We start from the raw sequence: 21,187 nt of genomic DNA on the forward strand, positions 1-21,187 counted from the left end.
AAATAAAACTTGAGACATTATCGTAAGTATCTAAATACTATATCATAAAAAATAAACTGGTGTTTTATATACCTCTCATCAAAAAAATCGAAACAGTCCGCAAGTACTGTTCAGGCGGGCTGTTTCGATTTTTTTGATGAGAAGTACATATTACTTGCAGACCTAGTCAAGCTTCGATTTGACAGTTATGTTACCAATCGCAAGAAATCTATCCTATATACAGCTATATATATAAGTGGAAACCCTTTCTGTTTGATGTCACAGACAGTCATATATTACGTAAAATAGGATGCACTGTTTGTGACTCTACAAAATTAATAAACACATTTTCATTTTTTATTATTTTTTTCTTTCGTTAATCGAAAAACAGAGTTTTCAGACATATACAAAATAAAAAAAATAAACTATACACTGGTAATAACATTATACTCTGCTTACATTATACAGTAAAGAACACTTTATTAATTTTTACAAGGCACTAAAATTTGTCCTTTTTCGTAGCTGTTTCCATTAATAGCTGAAGTTTTTGATCGTACATACTTCACATCTCTCGACGAAGTGTTCATGGCACAGAACCACTGTGGTCTGAAACAAATTATAATATTTACGTTTGTTGTAATAGTAATAACTTATAAGTATAAATCATAATCTTTACGTTTGTTAGTATAAATATAAAGAGCCGTGATAGCCCAGTGGATATACCTCTGCTAGAGGGCGTAGGCTCGAGTCTGGTATGCACCTCCAACTTTTCAGTTGTGTGCATTTTAAGAAATTAAATATCACGTATTTCAAACGGTGAAGGAAAAACATCGTGAGGAAACCTGCATACCAGAGAATTTTCTTAATTCTCTGCGTGTGTAAAGTCTGCTAATCCGCATTGGGCCAGCGTGGTGGACTATTGGCCTAAGCCCTTTCATTCTGAAAGGAGACTCGAACTCGCAGTGAAGCAAATATGGGTTGATAATGATATACAAATATAATCGCCTTCCGTTGATAAAACTCAAAAAATGGTATGTGCGATTTGTATTTTAAGAAAAAAAAACTAAGAAAAATCCCAAAAATAGCCAAAACGCGTAACAATTGGCTTTAGTTTACTTAAGTGGTATCTACAACGTTTACCAGGGGCATATTGTTAGAGATAAATTACACTTTAAGCTCTTTGAGCTACGAATAAGACATTATGGTTAAGCTTATAAATCGGTAGCAGCAATAAAGCGATGTAAGTAATAAACATAATATATTGCTTAAAGTTACATATATTATATGCGATAGGAATAGGCATATATTATATACGATAGGAATATAACCTTGCAAAAGATGCACGCTTAGCATTACTCTGAAATGTGGTAAGGAATATAGGAAACGTTGTGTATTAGGATTGTAATAGAATGTTTTCTTCAGATTTAGATATTTTAGTGTAATTTGGATTACCAATTAGTATAATAATAATAGTTATCAAGAAATGCAGCGCCCTCTATTGAAATGTTGACGAAACATTGTCACAGTTCACCGGTACTGACGTACTAACTAACTTCAAACGATAATTATGACGTTGTAAATTTTCATTCCTACTATAGAGGGCTCTCACTAAACTGCGATGCAAAATACAAGACAAGAACAAATAAAAAATCCCTGAAGTTCTAGTATTTGTCTATTTCTGGAAGTGTGTTTGACTGAATACAATACGTTCAAACATCAAAATTATATTTAGATTTATTAAATTTAATAATGCCAAAATGCAGAAGAAGACTGAGCTTGTTAGAGTCATCAAGCAGCGGAAAATCTCGTGCTTAGAGCATATTTTGCGACACGATAGATACCGTTTGCTTCAAACCGTTATTTTAGGCAGGATTGCAGGCAAAAGATCAGTAGGAAGAAGGAAGAAGTCCTGAATACGAAACATAAAGGGAATGGCTGGCACAAAGACAGTCGAAGAACTTTACCGCCTAGGCATGGAGAAAAAAAAAGTTTAGAGAGCTGACCGCCGACCTTTAGTAATGGAGAGGCACTCAAAGAAGAAGATATTTCATAACGATATTTATATTAGTAATTGCTTAATAGAAAGCTTGATACACAAGTACAGGCTAAATTACAAAAAGAAAACCGATCGAGTGCGAGCGACAGATAAATTCTGGCATTATGAAATATAAATAAGCATAAGACTTGATGCAAATATTTAATAAGCTTTACACTTCTTGTATATTCTTCTTCTTTTGTAGAACTACTAGCCGACGCCCCGCGGTTTCACCCGCGTAGTTCCCGTTAGCATGAGAATACGGGGATTAAAATAGACTTTATTGCCTGTGATACTCACAAATAACGTGGCTTTCTAGTGGTAAAAGAATTATCGAAATAATGTTCAATAAATCCCAGTGGAGAAGGATGGATGATGATTTAGTTGAAGGTAGCCGTCCCAGCTGGAGCTGTGATAACCCAGTGGATATGACCACTACCTCCGATTCCGGAGGGTGTGGGTTCGAATCTGGTCCGGGGTATGCACCTCCAACTTTTCAGTTGTGTGTATTTTAAGAAATTAAATATCACGTGTCTCAAACGGTGAAGGAAAAACATCGTGAGGATACAGGAATACCAGAGAATTTTCTTAATTGTCTGCGTATGTGAAGTCTGCCAATCCGCATTGGGCCAGCGTGGTGGACTATTGCGTGGGTGGGTAGGTCTAACCCTTCTCATTCTGAGAGACTCAAGCTCAGCAGTTAGCCGAATACGGGTTGATAATGATGAAGTCGTCCCAAAGAAAAGGAAATTCATATAGCGTGATACAAACTCCGGTTTCTCATATATACAGTACATATATACAGTACAACAATGAATATGCATGAATTTTTAAAGGTAACCCGACGGGAGTCGGCTTGCAAGAACTCTTCTCCGCTGGTAGATTACTTACAATACCACACACTTTACCTCTTTATAATATTAGTATAGATAAATAAGCTTTATACGTGTCATTTTTGTCGTCAGATAACTTCTGGATCATGAAACTGGTGACTCTCGGCGTTGTAAACCAGTAACAGGGAAATGGTTGATGGTGCCAACTGATCAGTAGACGTTTTATGGGCAGGATCAACGGCGGCGGGGTCGACCGGAACACAACGAATGAGTGTTGCTTATTTATCTTCAGTGCTTGTATTTTTCTACAACAAAAACATATATTTAAAGGTCGCCATTGACGGTCAATTATTCTCACGTTTCTGAAAAGTAAACGGCAGTACCCACACGGCATACTATAGAAGTCATGTACGCAGTGACCAACACACGATCAATTATAGTCACAGACTACAGAAACGTGAGAATAATTGACCGTTAGTGGCTAGCATAACCCTAACAAATTATTATATACAATTTCCTAGGGTCCCATCTAATGACCTCACCATGGGAATCAGATAATATCATTAGGTCACTGATGGAATGACTGAATATAAGAACAAACACCTTTATATATTGAATGGAAAAATAATCGTAGTGCTCGTGATCAATAACAAACGTCTATGATCAAAACTAATCAACTATTTCACAAAATTCACGTATGGTAAGCCGATTATACATCATTAAAGCTGCCTTTGCTTGCGTTGATGTACGTTTTAGGTAACAATCGATTTTGTCGTCCGGCATAAAGTTGTTTGACTACATTAACAATTCTTGTTATTTTTCCATCTTTCGGGAACATTATCTTTTTTATTAAATGAAAGGTATTTCTCTGAAAAATTGTACGTAGATAGGTATACATAATTTCATGATAATACTTGAGTATCTATTTGTGGCTTTATTAAGCGAAACAAACATACTTACTTTTCTTATTGATAACTAGCTGACCGCGCGCGGTTTCTCCCACGTGGTTCCCGTTCCCTTAGGAATGCAGAGATAATATATAGCCTATAACCTTCCTCGATAAATGGGCTTTCTAACACTGAAAGAATTTTTCAAATCGGACCAGTAGTTCCTGAGATTAGCGCGTTCAATCAAACAAACAAACAAACTCTTCAGCTTTATAATATTAGTATAGATATATAGAATTGAGTTGTTTTTATAGCACACCCGTTCAAGCTTCGCTTTGACTCATTCCCTATTTCTATCCTATTCTATTCCTACCCTACCCTACCCTACTCTATCCGTACTCGTATAATAAGCTTTTTATATATGCAGGGCGTTTTATATAGCTTGGCAAGTTCTTTAATGACACTCCCATGATATGCGAGCGACGGGGAGGGAAGGACTGCGCGGGTGTGAAATCGTGCGCGCATGGAAAATGCTGGAAGTGGGGTGAATCAGTTGCAGATGTATCTGTCATCGCTACCTCCGTCCTGGACCTCGCGGCCCATCGGCAGTGTTACTAACGAATTTGCCAAGTTATAGAGGTTCTATAATAGATGCATCTGCAAGATCTGACGTGCTAGCAAGATTTGTGGTAGCAACCATAAACAATTATGCTTGTAAAGTAAACAAAATTTTACATTTTAAAAATTTCAGTATTTTTTTAAAATACGAGTTCTATCCAAACATAATTCGCGCTTGAGCAAATTGTTTTTTTTTAACCGTAAATAAGTATCGTCAGCCAATTTCCCTGTACCCACTGTATATTTTAAATTTCCCCATTCTACCCAATAAAATCTTAATTCTACTCAAAAAAAAGTGAGCCGTGATAGCCCAGTGGATATGACCTCTGCCTCTGATTCTGGAGGGTGTGGGTTCGAATCCGGTCCGGGGCATGCACCTCCAACTTTTCAGTTGTGTGCATTTTAAGAAATTAAATATCACGTGTCTCAATCGGTGAAGAAAAACATCGTGAGGAAACCTGCATACCAGAGAAGTATCTTAATTCTCTGCGTGTGTGAAGTCTGCCAATCCGCATTATGCCAGCATGGTGGACTATTGGCCTTACCCCTCTCATTCTGAGACTCTCGGAGACTCGAGCAGTAAGCAAAATATGGGTTGATGACGACGACGACCCAATAAAGTAAAACACTCCGTACATATTTGTGCGCTGACCTGAACCTTGTTTTCCACTTGAAAAACAACTAAATTGTATAAAAATAGAACGTGCAATTCCAAATTAACTAACCTGTTTTCATTAATTAGAAAATTTACATTGCCAATCGATTGTGGTACAGTAATGTTGAAATATCCATTAACATACAATTCCTCTGTGGGAGGGCTTTGAACACTCATTAACACTTTCAATGTTTCGCCTGTAAATTAATTACACATTAAATTAGTCACGTTTTATACGGATTATATTATACGTTACAGTAAATTTAATACTTTCGATTAAACTATGAGTACTCGATTAATAATAATTGAAATAATAAACAACATAATTTACAAAATAATTCGGCGAAACAATTGAATTATGCCATTATAGAGTAGTTTTGATTACTTTTAATTAAATAATGTCGAAATGCTTTTTGTAAAATGATATTTCGTATTATTTATATCTTCTACGAATATCTAGACACAAAATTGATGGTCTTAGATGGACAATTAATGGTCTTAGATCATTAATTAAACGTTTACGAGATTACCAAATGCTTTGTCATTATACCTACTCGTATATCTTCCTACTTATAAGAATCGCTCCGTTGAATAGAAATATATAAAAGAAATAATTTATTAATTAGCAAAAGACATAACTACCTAATAACTTAAAACTAATACAATTTATATCAAAAAAAAAAAAGATTCCGACGAATTGATACCCCCTCCTTTTTTTGAAGTCGGTTAAAAATGAACCTGAGTCAGCTAATATTGTTGTAAATACATCAGTACCCACAGTGGTATTATGACCCTTATGCGATTATACTAAACAGATCTCACGACTTTGTCTGCTAACCTTTTTTATAGTAAAAATTGCTGGGTTAGTAAGTGGAAATCCCGCCCGCCTACCGGCTGCCAACCGGGACAATAATTACGTCCTGTGCCTTATGTCTCTATTTTTTGCTTTTTTAGTTATAATTGCAATTCAAAGCTCTTTGAACTATTGTTGTTCTGTTTAATCCAGTTTCCTTTTTAAAACAGAAATTGTCTTGATAGTTAAGGACAAAATACAAAAATAAATACAAAAACCGTATCTTAATATATAAATGCGAAAGGTACACTCATCACGAAATTCGGAAAACCGCTTGAAGTAAAAAGCTGAAATTTGTCAGGGAGGTAGGTAAGTATCCAATAAGAACAGATTTTGTGAAGGGGCCGGATTAAGTAGGTCTATAGGCGCATGAAGTCGTTAGCGTCCGCTAGTGTAATATAACTTATGTACTTTGAATGAAATTTTGAAAAATCTGTTCTCGTTAATTTTAGGAGGGGCTTAGTTAATGGTTTTTATGCAGTTTTTACAGATATCTAAATAAATCAATGTTTCGAGTAAAATATTAAAGATTTATAAATCATATAGAAGTTCACGTCGTATAAATAGAAATACTATTTATTTATAATGCATTAACATTACGTTTTACGTCTATACGTATATATAGGGATACATACATTGCTTGAAGATATTAGATAACGTTAACAACTTGTAACTTGCGAAGTGTGAGAGGGAAACTTAGTTACAAAACTTTCGATAGGAAGTTAATCTACACATTATAAGAATAAATAGGCTCTTCGCTACGGATTTTACTGTATCTTTTCATAAACGCTATAAAAATCATCCATTTATATTCATGCTATGATAATACGTAGGGTATCCAGTGCCGGATTAAGCTAACGCGATGTCCTAAGCAATCTTCTCCCAGTGGCCGCCCTATAATTAAGTAAACTACTAAACAAAATATATTAAAAAAGTTTCATACCGTAGAACATGTACCTAAATCAGATCAATTAAAAACGCCCAGATGTTGAAATGTTGAAAATGAAATTTCGTGTGTCTTATTTTTCTCGGTCGTCTCTGGTATATACAGAATTGCTTAGGCTAATAGAGGACTGAGGATATCTACATATTTTAAATCAGTTTGATTATTTGTTAATGAAAGTTATTAGGTATGTATAATTTTAAAGTGATTGCAATTTGGCAATGAAGCGATACAGTTTCTAAATACCATGCCATTCCAGGAAGATTATTTTTGGGGTTTTATGACGTGAATGTTTCAAAGCGAATTTAAACAAAACCAGCTAAGAACCGATTATCACCTAAATTCAACTAGTCGAGAAGGTTACAATATAATTTTCGAATTAATTTTTGGTATTCAAAATTATACAGTTTTATTTGGAACACGAGGAAAATTAAGTTTCCGATATAAATCGCGTCGAAATCGCGGGGAAGTAACAAAACTTCTGAAGTACGTTTACTTGGATTTATTGGGCATTAATCTAACTCGTATAACGTACAAAATGTGCGAGCAAATATCTAATAACTTTGTAAAGCCGTCTCCACACTGACAGGTTGCGGTGCTACATATTGGGCAGACGGCAATTACATTACAAGAATTTTGGCACTACGCCATTCATCTAAACCTCACGCCTAATAGCTACTAGGTTTTTTATTTTTTATAAGTTAGCCCTTCGAATCAGAAATGAGGAGATCCGCAGAAGAACCAAAGTCACTGACATAGCTCAACGAGTTGTGAAGCTGAAGTGGCATGGATGGACGTTGAGGTCTTAAGTTGCTGGAATGGCGACCTCGCACTATAAAGCCCAGTGTTGGTCGACTCCCCACCAGGTGGACTGACGACATCAAGCGAGTCGCAGGGATTCGCTGGATGCAGGCGGCTTAGTATCGTGATATTTCGAAGTCCCTAAAAAAGGCTTATGTCCTGCAGTGATAGTGCAGTGTTAATAGATTGATCAGGCACACAATACTTCGTAGGACTAGGACGTGTTTCTTGCTTGTCATTAGAAGTGTATGTGCTTTATTTATAAGCGATGGCTTTCTACTTAACTTTTTTTTTATTTTTTATTTTTTTATTTTTTACAAGTTAGCCCTTGATTACAATCTCACCTGATGGTGATGATGCAGTCTAAGATGGAAGCGGGCTAACTTGTTAGGCGGAGGATGAAAATCCACACCCCTTTCGGTTTCTACACGGCATCGTACCGGAACGCTAAATCGCTTGGCGGTACGTCTTTGCCGGTAGGGTGGTAACTAGCCACGGCCGAAGCCTCCCACCAGCAAGACCTGGACAAATTAAGAAAATCTCAATCTGCCCAGCCGGGGATCGAACCCAGGACCTCCGTTTTGTAAATCCACCACGCAAACCACTGCGCCACGGAGGCCGTCAAACTAACTACTACTACTACTAACTTCAGTTAATCAATCCGCTTGGTCCGGCAATTATTACTATAAAAATAAATGTATTTACTCAAGGACCTGGCATACCTAATCAATTACAATATCTATCAAAATTCATCTATACTTTTCACGAAAAAAAACAATTTTCTGGAGGAAACCGAACGTATTTTCAAAATAACTTTTCTCGGTGGGAATATTGAACGGTTCGTTGGGATATTATGGTATTGAATATTTGAAACTCGATACCGAAAACTACTCGATACAGTCCATAGAGAAAATTTAATATCATTGTCCTATCGAACCTTTGGTAAGAGCCAGGTAAATTGTGCGGCGATAAAAAAATTCGCTTTATAAATGTAGGACAAAAATATGTTTTTTTTTTTGCATTAAAATGCTAATTTAGCGCTTGTTTGTGCGTAATTTTAACGGTGACGATGCAGATTAATAAAATATCGTGCTAAATATATGATAATAACTATAGCTTACTTAAACCATTTCAATCGAAGCTATCAACTAAATGGCATTAAAATCACTTGGCGGCATATTTTTGAAAACAGAGTGGTAACTAGGCTCACCCGAAACCGACCATCAAAGACAAAATTAAAGGACAAATTAAATATCCGTATGTTACCTGTCTGACAAAATGTAGTAAGAGAAGTTAATGTAGGTTTTTCCCGTTATATGGGAAATTAAATTCTGATTAACAACCTTTTATTTCCCACGCAGACAAAGTCGTGAAAACAGGCAGCGATTATTTTGCAAGAGATAATTATTGTTACGCCACAATTACACTATTAATTAATATTGATTACATTATATTTTGTGATATAAATTGATTGATTGAAAGCTCTATAAAGGAAAATGTGCCAGATAAGTTAATCATATTAATAATTACGATAAAACTGTAAATCTGTATGGCACGCACTATTTCGATCTCTGTTCTGAAGGCCAGATATCATAATAGGAAAGTGGAGTTGGAGCTTAGACCATCACCGACATTGTCGGCAGCTAAGTATCATCATCCGTCCACCTGGTGGGAGTTCGACCAACACTGTGCTTACTAATGCGTGGTCGCCATTCCAGCACTTTGGCACCCCAAAGTCCATTGGCTCTTCGAACTATATATGTGCCCCGCCCTTTGCCACTTCAGCTTCGCAACTCGTTGAGCTATGTCGGTGACTTTGGTTCTTCTGCGGATCTCCTCATTTCTGATTCGATCACGCAGAGATACTCCTAACATAGCTCGTTCCATCGCTCGCTGTATGAGTCTGAGCCTTTTTATAGGCCCATAGTTAGCGACTTAGTCTCGGATCCATAGGTCATCACTAGCAACACGCACTGGTCGAAGACTTTTGTTTTCAGACACTGAGGAATTTCGTCCAGCTAAGTATACCTACTTAATTAAAAAAAAACTGAAAAGTATCTTACTACAAAATGGACGTGAGCTGGAAGTGACGAAGTAATACCGGTACGAGTTGTTGAACGAGCGAGGAGGGCGCGGCGTGTTCAAACGCAAACAGCTCTCCGTGTTAACTCCGCACGAACATTTACCCTTTAAATTAATATTTTAGTTACTAGCACTTCACCGGCGAAATTTACGTTAAGATCCTGTACTTGTTTCTTGTTTTTGTTCACTGGTGTTATAAAGTAATTTTACTCTCTTACGTTATTGGATTTCAGTTTGTGGTTAATATTATGAGCATCATTATCATTATTATCAACCCATATTCAACTCACTGCTGAGCTCGAGTCTCCTCTCAGAATGAGAGGGGTTAGGCCACTAGTCCACCACGCTGGATGCGGATTGGCAGACTTCACACACGCAAAGAATTGAGAAAAATCTCTGGTATGCAGGTTTCCTTCACCGTTTGAGACGCGTGATAGTTAATTTCTTAAAATGCACACAACTGTAAAGTTATAGGTGCATGCCCCTGACCCAAACCCACCGGAATCAGAGGCAGAGGTCATATCCACTGGGCTATCACGGCTAATCACGTTCAAACACGGTTGACGTGCGTCGTCAAGGGACGCCTTAAGCCTACACCCTGGTTACAGTCCCGGGATTTGCGGAGATTTTCTCTCTGCCGCACGATGGACCAAACATCCGCATGGTAAATTTTTCTTTTCAATTTTAAAATATCCAGATGATATTTTTGAATTTTATTGATATTCTGATTATTATTAAAAAAATAGTACTTGTACTATTAAATTAATAGTACTATTATACCAAAAATATTGGTGATGGTTTATACTTAATGCGATGACTGCGCAAGTAATTTGCAAGAGGGATTTGTACAAGTAACATAAGAGCATCGGAGAATAAGTTACTAAAGTGTTTTTCAGGTAGCATGGGTACGGTGACAGTCGCATGTATGACGTTCATAATACATACTATTATCGCGAATCGCGGCAAACTTTCTAGAGTGGAATGAACTGTAACCCGCACCATCCTACCTGGAACGAACTGTACTGTAAGGATATTAGAAGTATAAAAAAATTACTTATGACTATAATTCTTGTGAGTTAAAGGTTTTCGTCCAATCTATCGACTTGACCGAAGTAGGCTTTGATTAATATCAGGAAATTCGGGAATTTTATATAATAATACGTAATATGTTAAAGTGTACCTTCAAAAAATCCTTATAACTTTGGCAGGCGATACCGAGGAAGTTACAAGATTGATTGATTAATGTTTCCAAGTAGTACTTCAGACTTCGCTTATGTGAACATCCTGGCAATGTCTCACCCAACTGCCGAATCAAACAACATTCTCTTATTGTATTGATTAACAATACGACTACTTTTAGAATGCTTCAGACAAAGTGTATAAACTTTTACAAACACAAGGGAGTTAGAAGTAATCTTGAGTTTTTATTTTTTTTTATGCTTTACAAGAGGATGAAAATCCACACCCCTTTCGGTTTCTCCACGACATCTTACCGGAACGCTAAATCGCTTGGCGGTACGTCTTTGTCGGTAGGGTGGTAATTAGCCACGGCCGAAGCCTCCCATCAGCCAGACCTGGACCACGATGGAGGACCGGGGATAGAACCCAGGGCCTTGTAAATCCACCGCGCATACCGCTGCGCCACAGAGGCCGTCAAAAGGTTACCAAGACCCAATACCCACTTTCCTATATATGGAGGGACGACAGTCCCTGCAGTAGGAGGTTAAAAAATGATGACTAGAAACAGAACGTTCACCAAACAGTACAAAAACTGTGTTAATGAAACCTCGCAAGGAATGTAAAACAATTTAAAAGTTTGATTTAATAAAAAAAAGTATAAAAACTCCCGTAGGCCGCAATACTTTTGCCCCAGGAATGTGAAACGGTAAAGTTTACTTCGCCGAGACGTTTTATGCCGCGACAGGCATTATCAAAATGTTTACCTCTGATGGGGTTAGATTGTGTTTAACCTTTTATACAATAACCAGAGAGTTAGTGGAAATTCTCTTTAGGGCATTTGAACACTAAATATTGTTTCCTACTTTATTAAAATAAGAAAAAAAAAACTAAATATTTTTTTAAGGAATCAATCAGAGAAGACTAGGATTGGGTCCAATCCTAACACAGTCTTCAGTGGGTCCAATAAGCCTCTAGCTTATAGAGGCTTATTGGACCCACTCCTAACATAAAATATTTGGTTTTTTTCTTATTTTAAAACTGGCCGACATTCTGTGATTTCAACCGCGTATTTCACGTTCTTGTGAGATTACGCGGACAAAATAAAGCTTATGATACTCACAAATAACGTGGCCTTCTAATGTTAAAAGAATTTTCTAAATCGGCTCAATGGACCCAGAGATTACTCCCTACAACACCCCAAACTTTATCAATTTATAATATTTATACATATAATATAGGTAGGTATAGTATAGATAACGCCTTGATGTCTAGTTATTATGAACATATTAAATATCTATTAGCCAGTCATTAGCTCTCTAACTATAAAGATAAGATTTTTTATAAACCTGTCCATATCGCTTTATTAAAACACTGTAAGAGATACTTTTAACTTGAGAAATGTTTAGTACGTGTACTTGTAAAGAGTATATGCTTCTTATATTATAATCTACTTCGTCTTTGCAAGTAAGTGGTAATAAGACATCCTCGAAATAAAATACAAATTTAATATTAAAATGATTTAGGGCTTACCTTCAAATCTCCTCGCCTAATTGATTCAAGATATATCAATTTATCGTTACATCCGGGTTGCTTTTTTCCGCCATTTGCAAAAAAGTCCGCGTGACCCAATAACTCCTTATTCCCTTGACTGACTGAAAAAAATATTATTGCATTTTTAAACCAAATATTAATAATATATACAAGAAGACGCTCGCGATTTCGTCAGTGTGAAATTCAGTTTTTCAGAAATCCTGCAGGAACCACGCATTTTTTTGGGATAAAAAGTATCGCTCATGCATCGTAGAGTTAGCTCTTCTACAATTCGCCAGTGTGCTAATAGTCTTAGTATCTGGCCACGAGACATTTTTGCTGTGCCGAATTTTCTCGCGTTACGAGCGTTGAAGTGTCAAGCGACTAAAACAAATATAAAGAAATGACGCGGCAAATCACCATATGAGTGTATCAAGGCTAAATATTTACATCTGACTCAAGCAGAAAACTTGGTCCACTAGCCAAGTTACACGTCGATTCTCTTTCTAAACGATGACGCTTGTATGGGAATAACATTTCCGATTGACAGGTTGGTCACGTGACTTGTCGATTAGGAATGTCAACTCCATACATTTTTCGAAGCGTTAGTACTTGTAGAAAGTAACTTGGCTATAACATTCTGAAACTACCTAAGATCATGCCTAGTTAAAAATAGATTTTGACGTCCTCCGTGGTATGCGCGGTGGATCTTAATTGGTCCAGGTCTGGCTGGTGGGAGGCTTCGGCCGTGGCTAGTTACCACCTTACCGACAAAGACGTACGATGTCGTCTAGAAATCGAAAGCGGTGTGGATTTTCATCCTCCTCCTAACAAGTTAGCCCATTTCCATCTTAGATTACATCGATCGATCAAAGAAACGATTATTATTATTATTATTCAAATGAATTAAACTCTCACGCCCAGTACAAAATAAATATATATAAAAAGCCAAAGGGAAAATAAATAAACTTACTTAAATACGCAAAATAAATAAACTTAAATATACATTACATAAATACGTATATGCACCGGGCGGAGGATTCACCCCGGCAGGGAGACCAAACGGCCGGGGGTCAGGGCGACAGGTGGAGAAACCGGCGGACTATCCTAGCCGAGTCCAGCAAGACCGCTTTTTGCATCTTGCCTGCGAGCGAACTGCCACGGAACCCCAGCCGCCTCAGATGGTGAGCGAGGCTGACTGGGATCAAACCGTTGGCAGATATAACGATGGGGATGATTTCAGTGGACTCCACATGCCACATGGCGGTAACCTCGTGAGCCAGATCTAGATATTTACGTTTTTTCTCTGTCTCAGCTCTCACAAGGTTCTCGTCATATGGAATTGTGATGTCCACTAAAAACACCCGCGACTGTGCCCGGTCCAACACCACGATGTCAGGCTTATTCGCAAGAATAGTCCTGTCCGTGATAATGGACCGGTCCCAATAGAGCCGGACTCCGTCGCGTTCAAGCTCTGGCACCGGTGTGTACTTGTAATAAGGCAACCTCTGGTCCAGGAAACCGTACGTCAGAGCAAGCTCTTGGTGAAGGATTTTGGCTGCTTGGTTGTGTCTGTGCAGATACTCAGTGTTGGCAAGAGCTGAACAACCCGAAAGGACATGTCTGAGTGACTCGCCGGGATGGCGACAGGCTCGACAGATGTCGTGAGTGCCATCCTTCAGAATGTACTTTCGGTAGTTCCGCGTCTTTACCACCTGGTCTTGTATCGCAAAGACAAACCCTTCGGTTTCCCCAAACAGGTCACCGAAGCGCAGCCACTGCACGGACGCTTTTTTACTGACATGGGGCTCATGAAGAGCCTTAAAAAACTTATTATTATTATTATTATATCTCTTACCATCAGGTGAGATTGTAGTCAAGGGCTACTTGTAAAGAATAAAAAAAAGATTATAGATAATTTAATACCAACAACGATAAGCGTTAGTATGAAGAACTTCAATATACTCGGCGTCTTCTTTATGAAGCCGGACAATTGATGGCATGTTCTCGAAATACAGTCCCGCGGGGTCCAAAGCCGTAATACGTTTGAGGCGATTCATCTTCCCGACGTAGCCGGCGATGTGAGCGCCCACGCCATGCCCAATGATGTGGACGTCACTTGGCTTGAAGGATTTAGTCTGCGGTTGAAATGGAATTGTTGTTTATACTTATTACTGTCCGTCCATCCATCTATTTGTAATTTCGATTCTCTTTCTACAATCGCTAACGCTTCAAAAACTAGAAAAATGTAATGGAATGACAGATCTCGATCACCTGTCGATAGCAAATGTCATGCCCATACATCTTTCTAGTTTTCGAAGCGTTAGCGATCGTAGAAAGAGAATTGACGTGCCACTTTGATATGGGCTAGGGAGGCAGGTTGTATCACGTGAATCGGGATAGTTATAGTTGAAATTTTCTCATTTGATGTGTATATTTAAACATCAAATGTGAAAATTTTATTGGAAATTTATATTGCCGCTATATTATCAACAAACACCTAAATCTCCAAAAAGGCCAAACATATCGTTATCAACCCATATTCGGCTCACTGCTGAGCTCGAGTCTCCTCTCAGAATGAGAGGGGTTAGGCCAATAGCCCACCACGCTGGCCCAATGAGGATTGGCAGACTTCACACACGCAGAGAATTATGAAAATTCTGTGGTATGCAAATTTCCTCACGCTGTTTTTCCCCACCGTTTGAAACACGTGATATTTAACTTTTTTTTTTTAATTTTTTAAAATGCACACAACTGAAAAGTTAGATGTACATATCCCGGACTGGATTCGAACCCATACCCTCCAGAATCAGAGGCAGAGGTCATATCCATTAGGCTATCACGGCCATATACTAAACCTATATTAAAACTTTAATAAAAAATCTGGGTAGATGGCTGGCTAAGGGGCATTGTACCTAATTATATGTATAACTTTACTTATCATAAACTTTGTACCTACCCATAGTTGTAAAATGATAGGTAGTCGCTTTTTGTTTTGGCAATTTTCCTAAAGTTTTTTTTTGGGAAGTAATAGTTTAAGTAGGTTTAATTAAAAGAGAAACGACGCTGATTAATGTGTTTTATGATAACACAAAAACCAATTAAGCATAACAAATCTTTACTTTATGCTCAAAGGTAACCTTAACAAGGAAGATCGAATAAAGGACATATTTCAAAACAAGTTCCATGGAATACCTATTGTATTTAAAATAGAAACATTTTATTACTTGTTGTGCAAAAATATAAGGTTATTGTATTTAATGTTGTTTGTAGCTCAACTAAAAAACAATAAAAAGTGACCTTGTGTATACCAGTCCACCTATTATATTGTATGTAAATTTTGGATGAGGTAGGTACTTCATTATTCACTTCTATGAGTTTTTAATTTTTATAGAACTTCAACTTAAATATGCGGCCAAAATAAAAATATTTTTAACTAGCGGAAGCCCGCGACTTCATCCGCGTGGAATTTTGTTTTTCACAATTCTCTCGGGAACATGGATTTTTCCGGGATAAAAAGTAGCCTATGTGTTAATCCAGGCTGTATTATATCTCAATACCAAATTTCAGCTAATTCGGTTCAGTAATTGAGGCGTGAAAGAGTAACAAACATTCATATCATCAAATAAAAATCATCAGTTTTCGCAAATCTCGGGAAACCATGGATTATTTCGGGATAAAAAGTAGTCTATGTTAATCCATAATAAAATCTATTTCCATTACAAATTTCAGCCAACCGCTTCAGTTGTAGCGGCGTTAAAGAGTAACAAACATCCAAACATCCATACAAACATTCGCATTTATAATATTAGTAGGATTTACCATACAAATCTTTTGGGCATCTCGTGATGATTGACCTTTCTCCTATAGATATAGATATAGTTTCGAGTGTCTCATACAGGTATGAGGTATGTAACAATGCTTGTGGGTTATGCAATCGTACAAAGGATATTGGATAAATTACAGTACCTTACTTACATGGACATTTCCGAGAAAATGTACAATTTCTAAGGCAACAAGTCGAGTGTTTCTTTTCGACATTTCGTGATGATTGACCTTTCTTCTAAAGATATAGATATAGTTTCGAGTGTCTCATACAGGTATGAGGTATGTAACAATGCTTGTGGGTTATGCAATCGTACAAAGGATATTGGATAAATTACAGTACCTTACTTACATGGACATTTCCGAGAAAATGTACAATTTCTAAGGCAACAAGTCGAGTGTTTCTTTTCGACATTTCGTGATGATTGACCTTTCTTCTAAAGATATAGATATAGTTTCGAGTGTCTCATACAGGTATGAGGTATGTAACAATGCTTGTGGGTTATGCAATCGTACAAAGGATATTGGATAAATTACAGTACCTTACTTACATGGACATTTCCGAGAAAATGTACAATTTCTAAGGCAACAAGTCGAGTGTTTCTTTTCGACATTTCATGATGATTGACCTTTCTCCTAAAGATATAGATATAGTTTCGAGTGTCTCATACAGGTATGATGTATGTAACGATGCTTGTGGGTTATGCAATCGTACAAAGGATATTGGATAAATTACAGTACCTTACTTACATGGACATTTCCGAGAAAATGTACAATTTCTAAGCAACAAGTCGAGTGTTTCTTTTCGACATTCCGTGATGATTGACCTTTCTCCTAAAGATATAGATATAGTTTCGAGTGTCTCATACAGGTATGAGGTATGTAACGATGCTTGTGGGTTATGCAATCGTACAAAGGATATTGGATAAATTACAGTACCTTACTTACATGGACATTTCCGAGAAAATGTACAATTTCTAAGCAACAAGTCGAGTGTTTCTTTTCGACATTCCGTGATGATTGACCTTTCTCCTAAAGATATAGATATAGTTTCGAGTGTCTCATACAGGTATGATGTATGTAACGATGCTTGTGGGTTATGCAATCGTACAAAGGATATTGGATAAATTACAGTACCTTACTTACATGGACATTTCCGAGAAAATGTACAATTTCTAAGCAACAAGTCGAGTGTTTCTTTTCGACATTCCGTGATGATTGACCTTTCTCCTAAAGATATAGATATAGTTTCGAGTGTCTCATACAGGTATGAGGTATGTAACGATGCTTGTGGGTTATGCAATCGTACAAAGGATATTGGATAAATTACAGTACCTTACTTACATGGACATTTCCGAGAAAATGTACAATCTCCAAGGCAACAAGTCTAGCATTTGCGATTGCTTGATCATACGGCGGCTCGGCCCCGGCGCTCCAGTCTACAGAGACCACATTTAAATTTGAATCCTGTTTCAATAGCAGTAATGTCGATAAATGCTGAAAATTTAAAATGGCTAAGCATTATATTGCATTGATACTAATGCTTGTTGGATAATAAGTTAGGATAAATATTCACACGGCATTTTCCTGCACATTTTTTAAACTTCCAAATTTATTGTACGTTTTTTTCTGTATTAATGTCATGTGAACGGTTTTATGTACAATGTATAAGCTACTCATTTTATTTGTTAAGATGTAAACTATAAAAAAACGTACACTTAGGAACCCGTAATATTAAAGGAGATGGTCCAAAATTGTATGGAGCCCAAGTCCAGCCATAGTGTACCCTAGCGGAAATTAAAGAAAATATTTTTTTAACTATTTTTGATTATACAAATCTACAAATTTACTTTAATTCTTTCGAAATAATATTCAATATCTCCCAAGAAATGCAACACTAACTAGGGTGGGTAATAATGGCGGATTGGTGACGTTTTCAATGCAGATTTGACGTTTGCTGTCAATTGTCATGTCATAGTTGCTTTAAGGGCGCCATCTTGGTATAACTCAAAATCTTGGGTTTTAATTTTATTTATTTCTTTTTATTTAGTTACATTTATTCACTTTAATAAATTTTAATAAGATCCTTGTATTTTTAAAATTTTAATGATACGGGGTACAAGAGTGGACCGGAAATGGACCATCTCTTTTAGCTGGTTGGAAAGGATTTCCGTTCCTGAAACGTGTGTACATTAACGAAGACGCATATAAATAAAATTAAAAATTTAATAACACACACACACACAGACAGATCGACATCGTCATGAAACTTATAACACCCCTCTTTTGCATCGGGGGTTAAATATAAATAAATTATTTTAAAAATAATTTAACCTGTATCCATGTAATATAACCGTTGCTCGTAAAATCGTGAACGAGCAGTGTCAGCGATGAGTTATTGCTAAAGTTGGCACAGTTTGTGCCGATAATCTCTGGTGATACCTTCTGAAATTTAAATGCCACATTGTAATCTTACTGAAAACAGTATATATAACTAAAGTAATAATATAGGAGTTAAAAACGATATTATTGGATAATCTTGATTAACCTTCTGTAGTTATTATGACACGTGTTGATCTAATAAAATAAGATATATTGAGACCGGATCGAAAAGTCTTTCACTAATTAAAATAGTCCTATATTATCTTAACAATATCCTCAGATAGTTTGATAATCGATTGCGACCTTAGCTGGTAAATAAATATTCCATCGGCAATGTGTTGCCAAGCAATTCATTATTTCCGAATCAAACAAAATTTCTATATTCGTGAAATAAAAAACAATATTATAATTCAAAAAGGTCAATACATCTTCTCAGTTAAATCATTACCTACCGTTCTCCATCATTATTTTAAATTAAGTAAAATAAAAAAGTTACAACATAATTCGATTTTCAATGGAACTTTTAATCGTTTTGCAAATATATTACAAAGATTGCCTATATATTGTATATTATGTATATTATTACTTTTGTACACACTAGCCTATATCTTTATAATTTTTATTATTAGTTTCTCCTTTAGGTTGCCTGGAAGAGATTTGTTAGCGATTTTTATTTTATTTTTGGATTTATCGTATTGTATGTTTCTTTATGGTGTACAATAAAATGTAAAGTACAATTTTCATTTCATTTCATATGTAGTTCTTACAACCATTACATAGTAGTGATGTTAAACTTACAGATTCCCGTTTGACCCATTTCACAAAAATTGTGTTAACCGCATGTCTGTCCGATGGTAATAAGTTTACCGGTCGATATTGTGGGTGGTACCACTCTGGTGTGACCCGTACACAACCGAGTCCTTCGTAGCATTTTTCATTACGTAGTAGAGAGATTTCTTTATCGATATAAATCCGTATCGCTATAATTACAAATTAATTTTACTACAAACACAAAGCTTTTAATCACGACAGGCAAAACAATTTATTTTTCTTCCAGATGAGAGATTTTTATATAAAATTAATAGAACTCAGACTGAGGGAGTCTGTGTTTTTTGCGATACGTATAGCGATTTACTAAATGGAAATAAACAAGTTAATAATACTCGTAGTTCAAGGTTGTACTAATCATTCTTATCAGGAGCGCGCAGAATTTTTATAACCAACGCTGTTTATCATTTACAAATAAAATTTATTCATTAGTGTTATAGTTTTATTATAAAACACTATTACAATACTTGTAATGGTGTTAGTATTTTTTTAAATAATAATTTAAGTGAAGGATAAACTTCGTGAGGAAACCTGCGTACCTCTGAATTTGCTTAATTCTCTTCATGTGTGAAGTTTGCCAATCCGTATTGGGCCAGCATGGTGAAGTATTAGTCTAACCCCTTTCATTCTAAGAGGAGACTCATGCTCAACAGTGAGCTGAATAATTGTTGTTAATGATGAATGTTGTTCCCTGTTTCGTTGATCCAATGAACCTTGCTTATCGTTGGATAAAATGTCGCCCAAGATGGATGGATGAAGCCAACTTAACGGGTTATTCTCCTTTAGTTTAGGAGTTCCTATGTATTCTATCGGTAAGGTAATTTTTTTACGTCATCATCAAGGTGTTATCATGGTAAATACGAATGTACCAAATCGCCTCATTAAACATGGTGGTTCTATTAAACCTTTCTAGCATAGACACACAACTCATTATCACCTAATTTATTACCTATTTTAACGACTCACTTCAGGGCCAGCACTCCCTTATAGGAGAAGGGATATGGAGCTTAAACGCACCATGCTGCTCCAATGCGGACTGGCAGGTAAAAATAGTGATCGTTAAAGCATTTAATATTGATAATATTAAATGCTTTAACGACCACTATCAGGATCGACGGCTTAGCGTGCTATCCGAGGCACGGGAGCCCAAAACCAACTTCTGAAGTCTGGGAACTTCTACAGAAAACTTCATAGAAGAAATAAAAGCTCAGTATCTCATAGCCTGACCTAGAACTTCGCCAAACCACAGAAAACATATGTACAAGTACAAATTGAAAGACTAACCACTGGACAAACTGGATTTGAACTGGTTGATTTGAAAATGTGTACACTCTTACGAAGAGTGATAAATTAAACCTTGTAAAAATATAACCCTTGTTGGTAACGCAAATCAAATCAAATCAAAAATCATTTATTTTAAGTAGGCTCAGTTTACAAGCACTTTTGACACGTCAGTTGACTATTTGTAAAGATTCTACCACCGGTTCGGATGGCAGGTTCTGCTGAGAAGAAACCGGCAAGAAACTCAACAGTTGGTCTTTTTAAAAAAATCATACAGCATTATAATTTACAATTTATGACAACATTACAATTTCTTATAGTTTTACTTTTTGTCTAGGTTTTAAGCGCTTTTATCTTTAAAGAACTCATCAATGTTGTAGTAACCTCGACTAAGTAAATGTTTTTTAACACATTGCTTAAAGCATTATTAGAATATTTACGTTTGAGGTGCATTCATTAGGTACACAACAAATCTA

General features: G+C 36.5%; 1 protein-coding gene across 1 annotated transcript; it reads right to left on the reverse strand.

Moving 5' to 3' along the window:
* Window positions 1–222: 222 nt before the first annotated feature.
* LOC112043695 (pancreatic lipase-related protein 3-like) lies at window positions 223–19,587 on the reverse strand. The gene is made up of 10 exons (XM_052882482.1): window positions 19,401–19,587; window positions 18,555–18,665; window positions 17,565–17,717; window positions 14,326–14,533; window positions 12,396–12,517; window positions 10,867–10,989; window positions 9,668–9,791; window positions 5,078–5,204; window positions 2,961–3,152; window positions 223–585 (listed from the first exon to the last, which is right to left on the reverse strand). Exons 4-10 carry the CDS (start codon window positions 14,453–14,455, stop codon window positions 462–464), a joined length of 942 nt encoding a protein of 313 aa, XP_052738442.1. The 5' UTR covers window positions 14,456–14,533; window positions 17,565–17,717; window positions 18,555–18,665; window positions 19,401–19,587; the 3' UTR covers window positions 223–461.
* Between the last annotated feature and the right edge of the window lie 1,600 nt (window positions 19,588–21,187).

The sequence above is a fragment of the Bicyclus anynana genome, chromosome 7, assembly GCF_947172395.1.
Source record: "Bicyclus anynana chromosome 7, ilBicAnyn1.1, whole genome shotgun sequence".
Classification (NCBI taxonomy): Eukaryota; Metazoa; Arthropoda; class Insecta; order Lepidoptera; family Nymphalidae; genus Bicyclus; species Bicyclus anynana.

Excerpts from the sequence above, each read along its gene's own strand:
- LOC112043695 (XM_052882482.1), bottom strand. The coding sequence starts at position 14,455 with ATGAATCGCCTCAAACGTATTACGGCTTTGGACCCCGCGGGACTGTAT. Across the intron at positions 12,518-14,325 it reads TCATACTAACGCTTATCGTT|TCAGTCAAGGGAATAAGGAG; the intron begins GTTGGTATTAAA and ends TATTTTTTTCAG. Across the intron at positions 3,153-5,077 it reads TTTCTAATTAATGAAAACAG|AAAAATACAAGCACTGAAGA; the intron begins GTTAGTTAATTT and ends TTTTTGTTGTAG.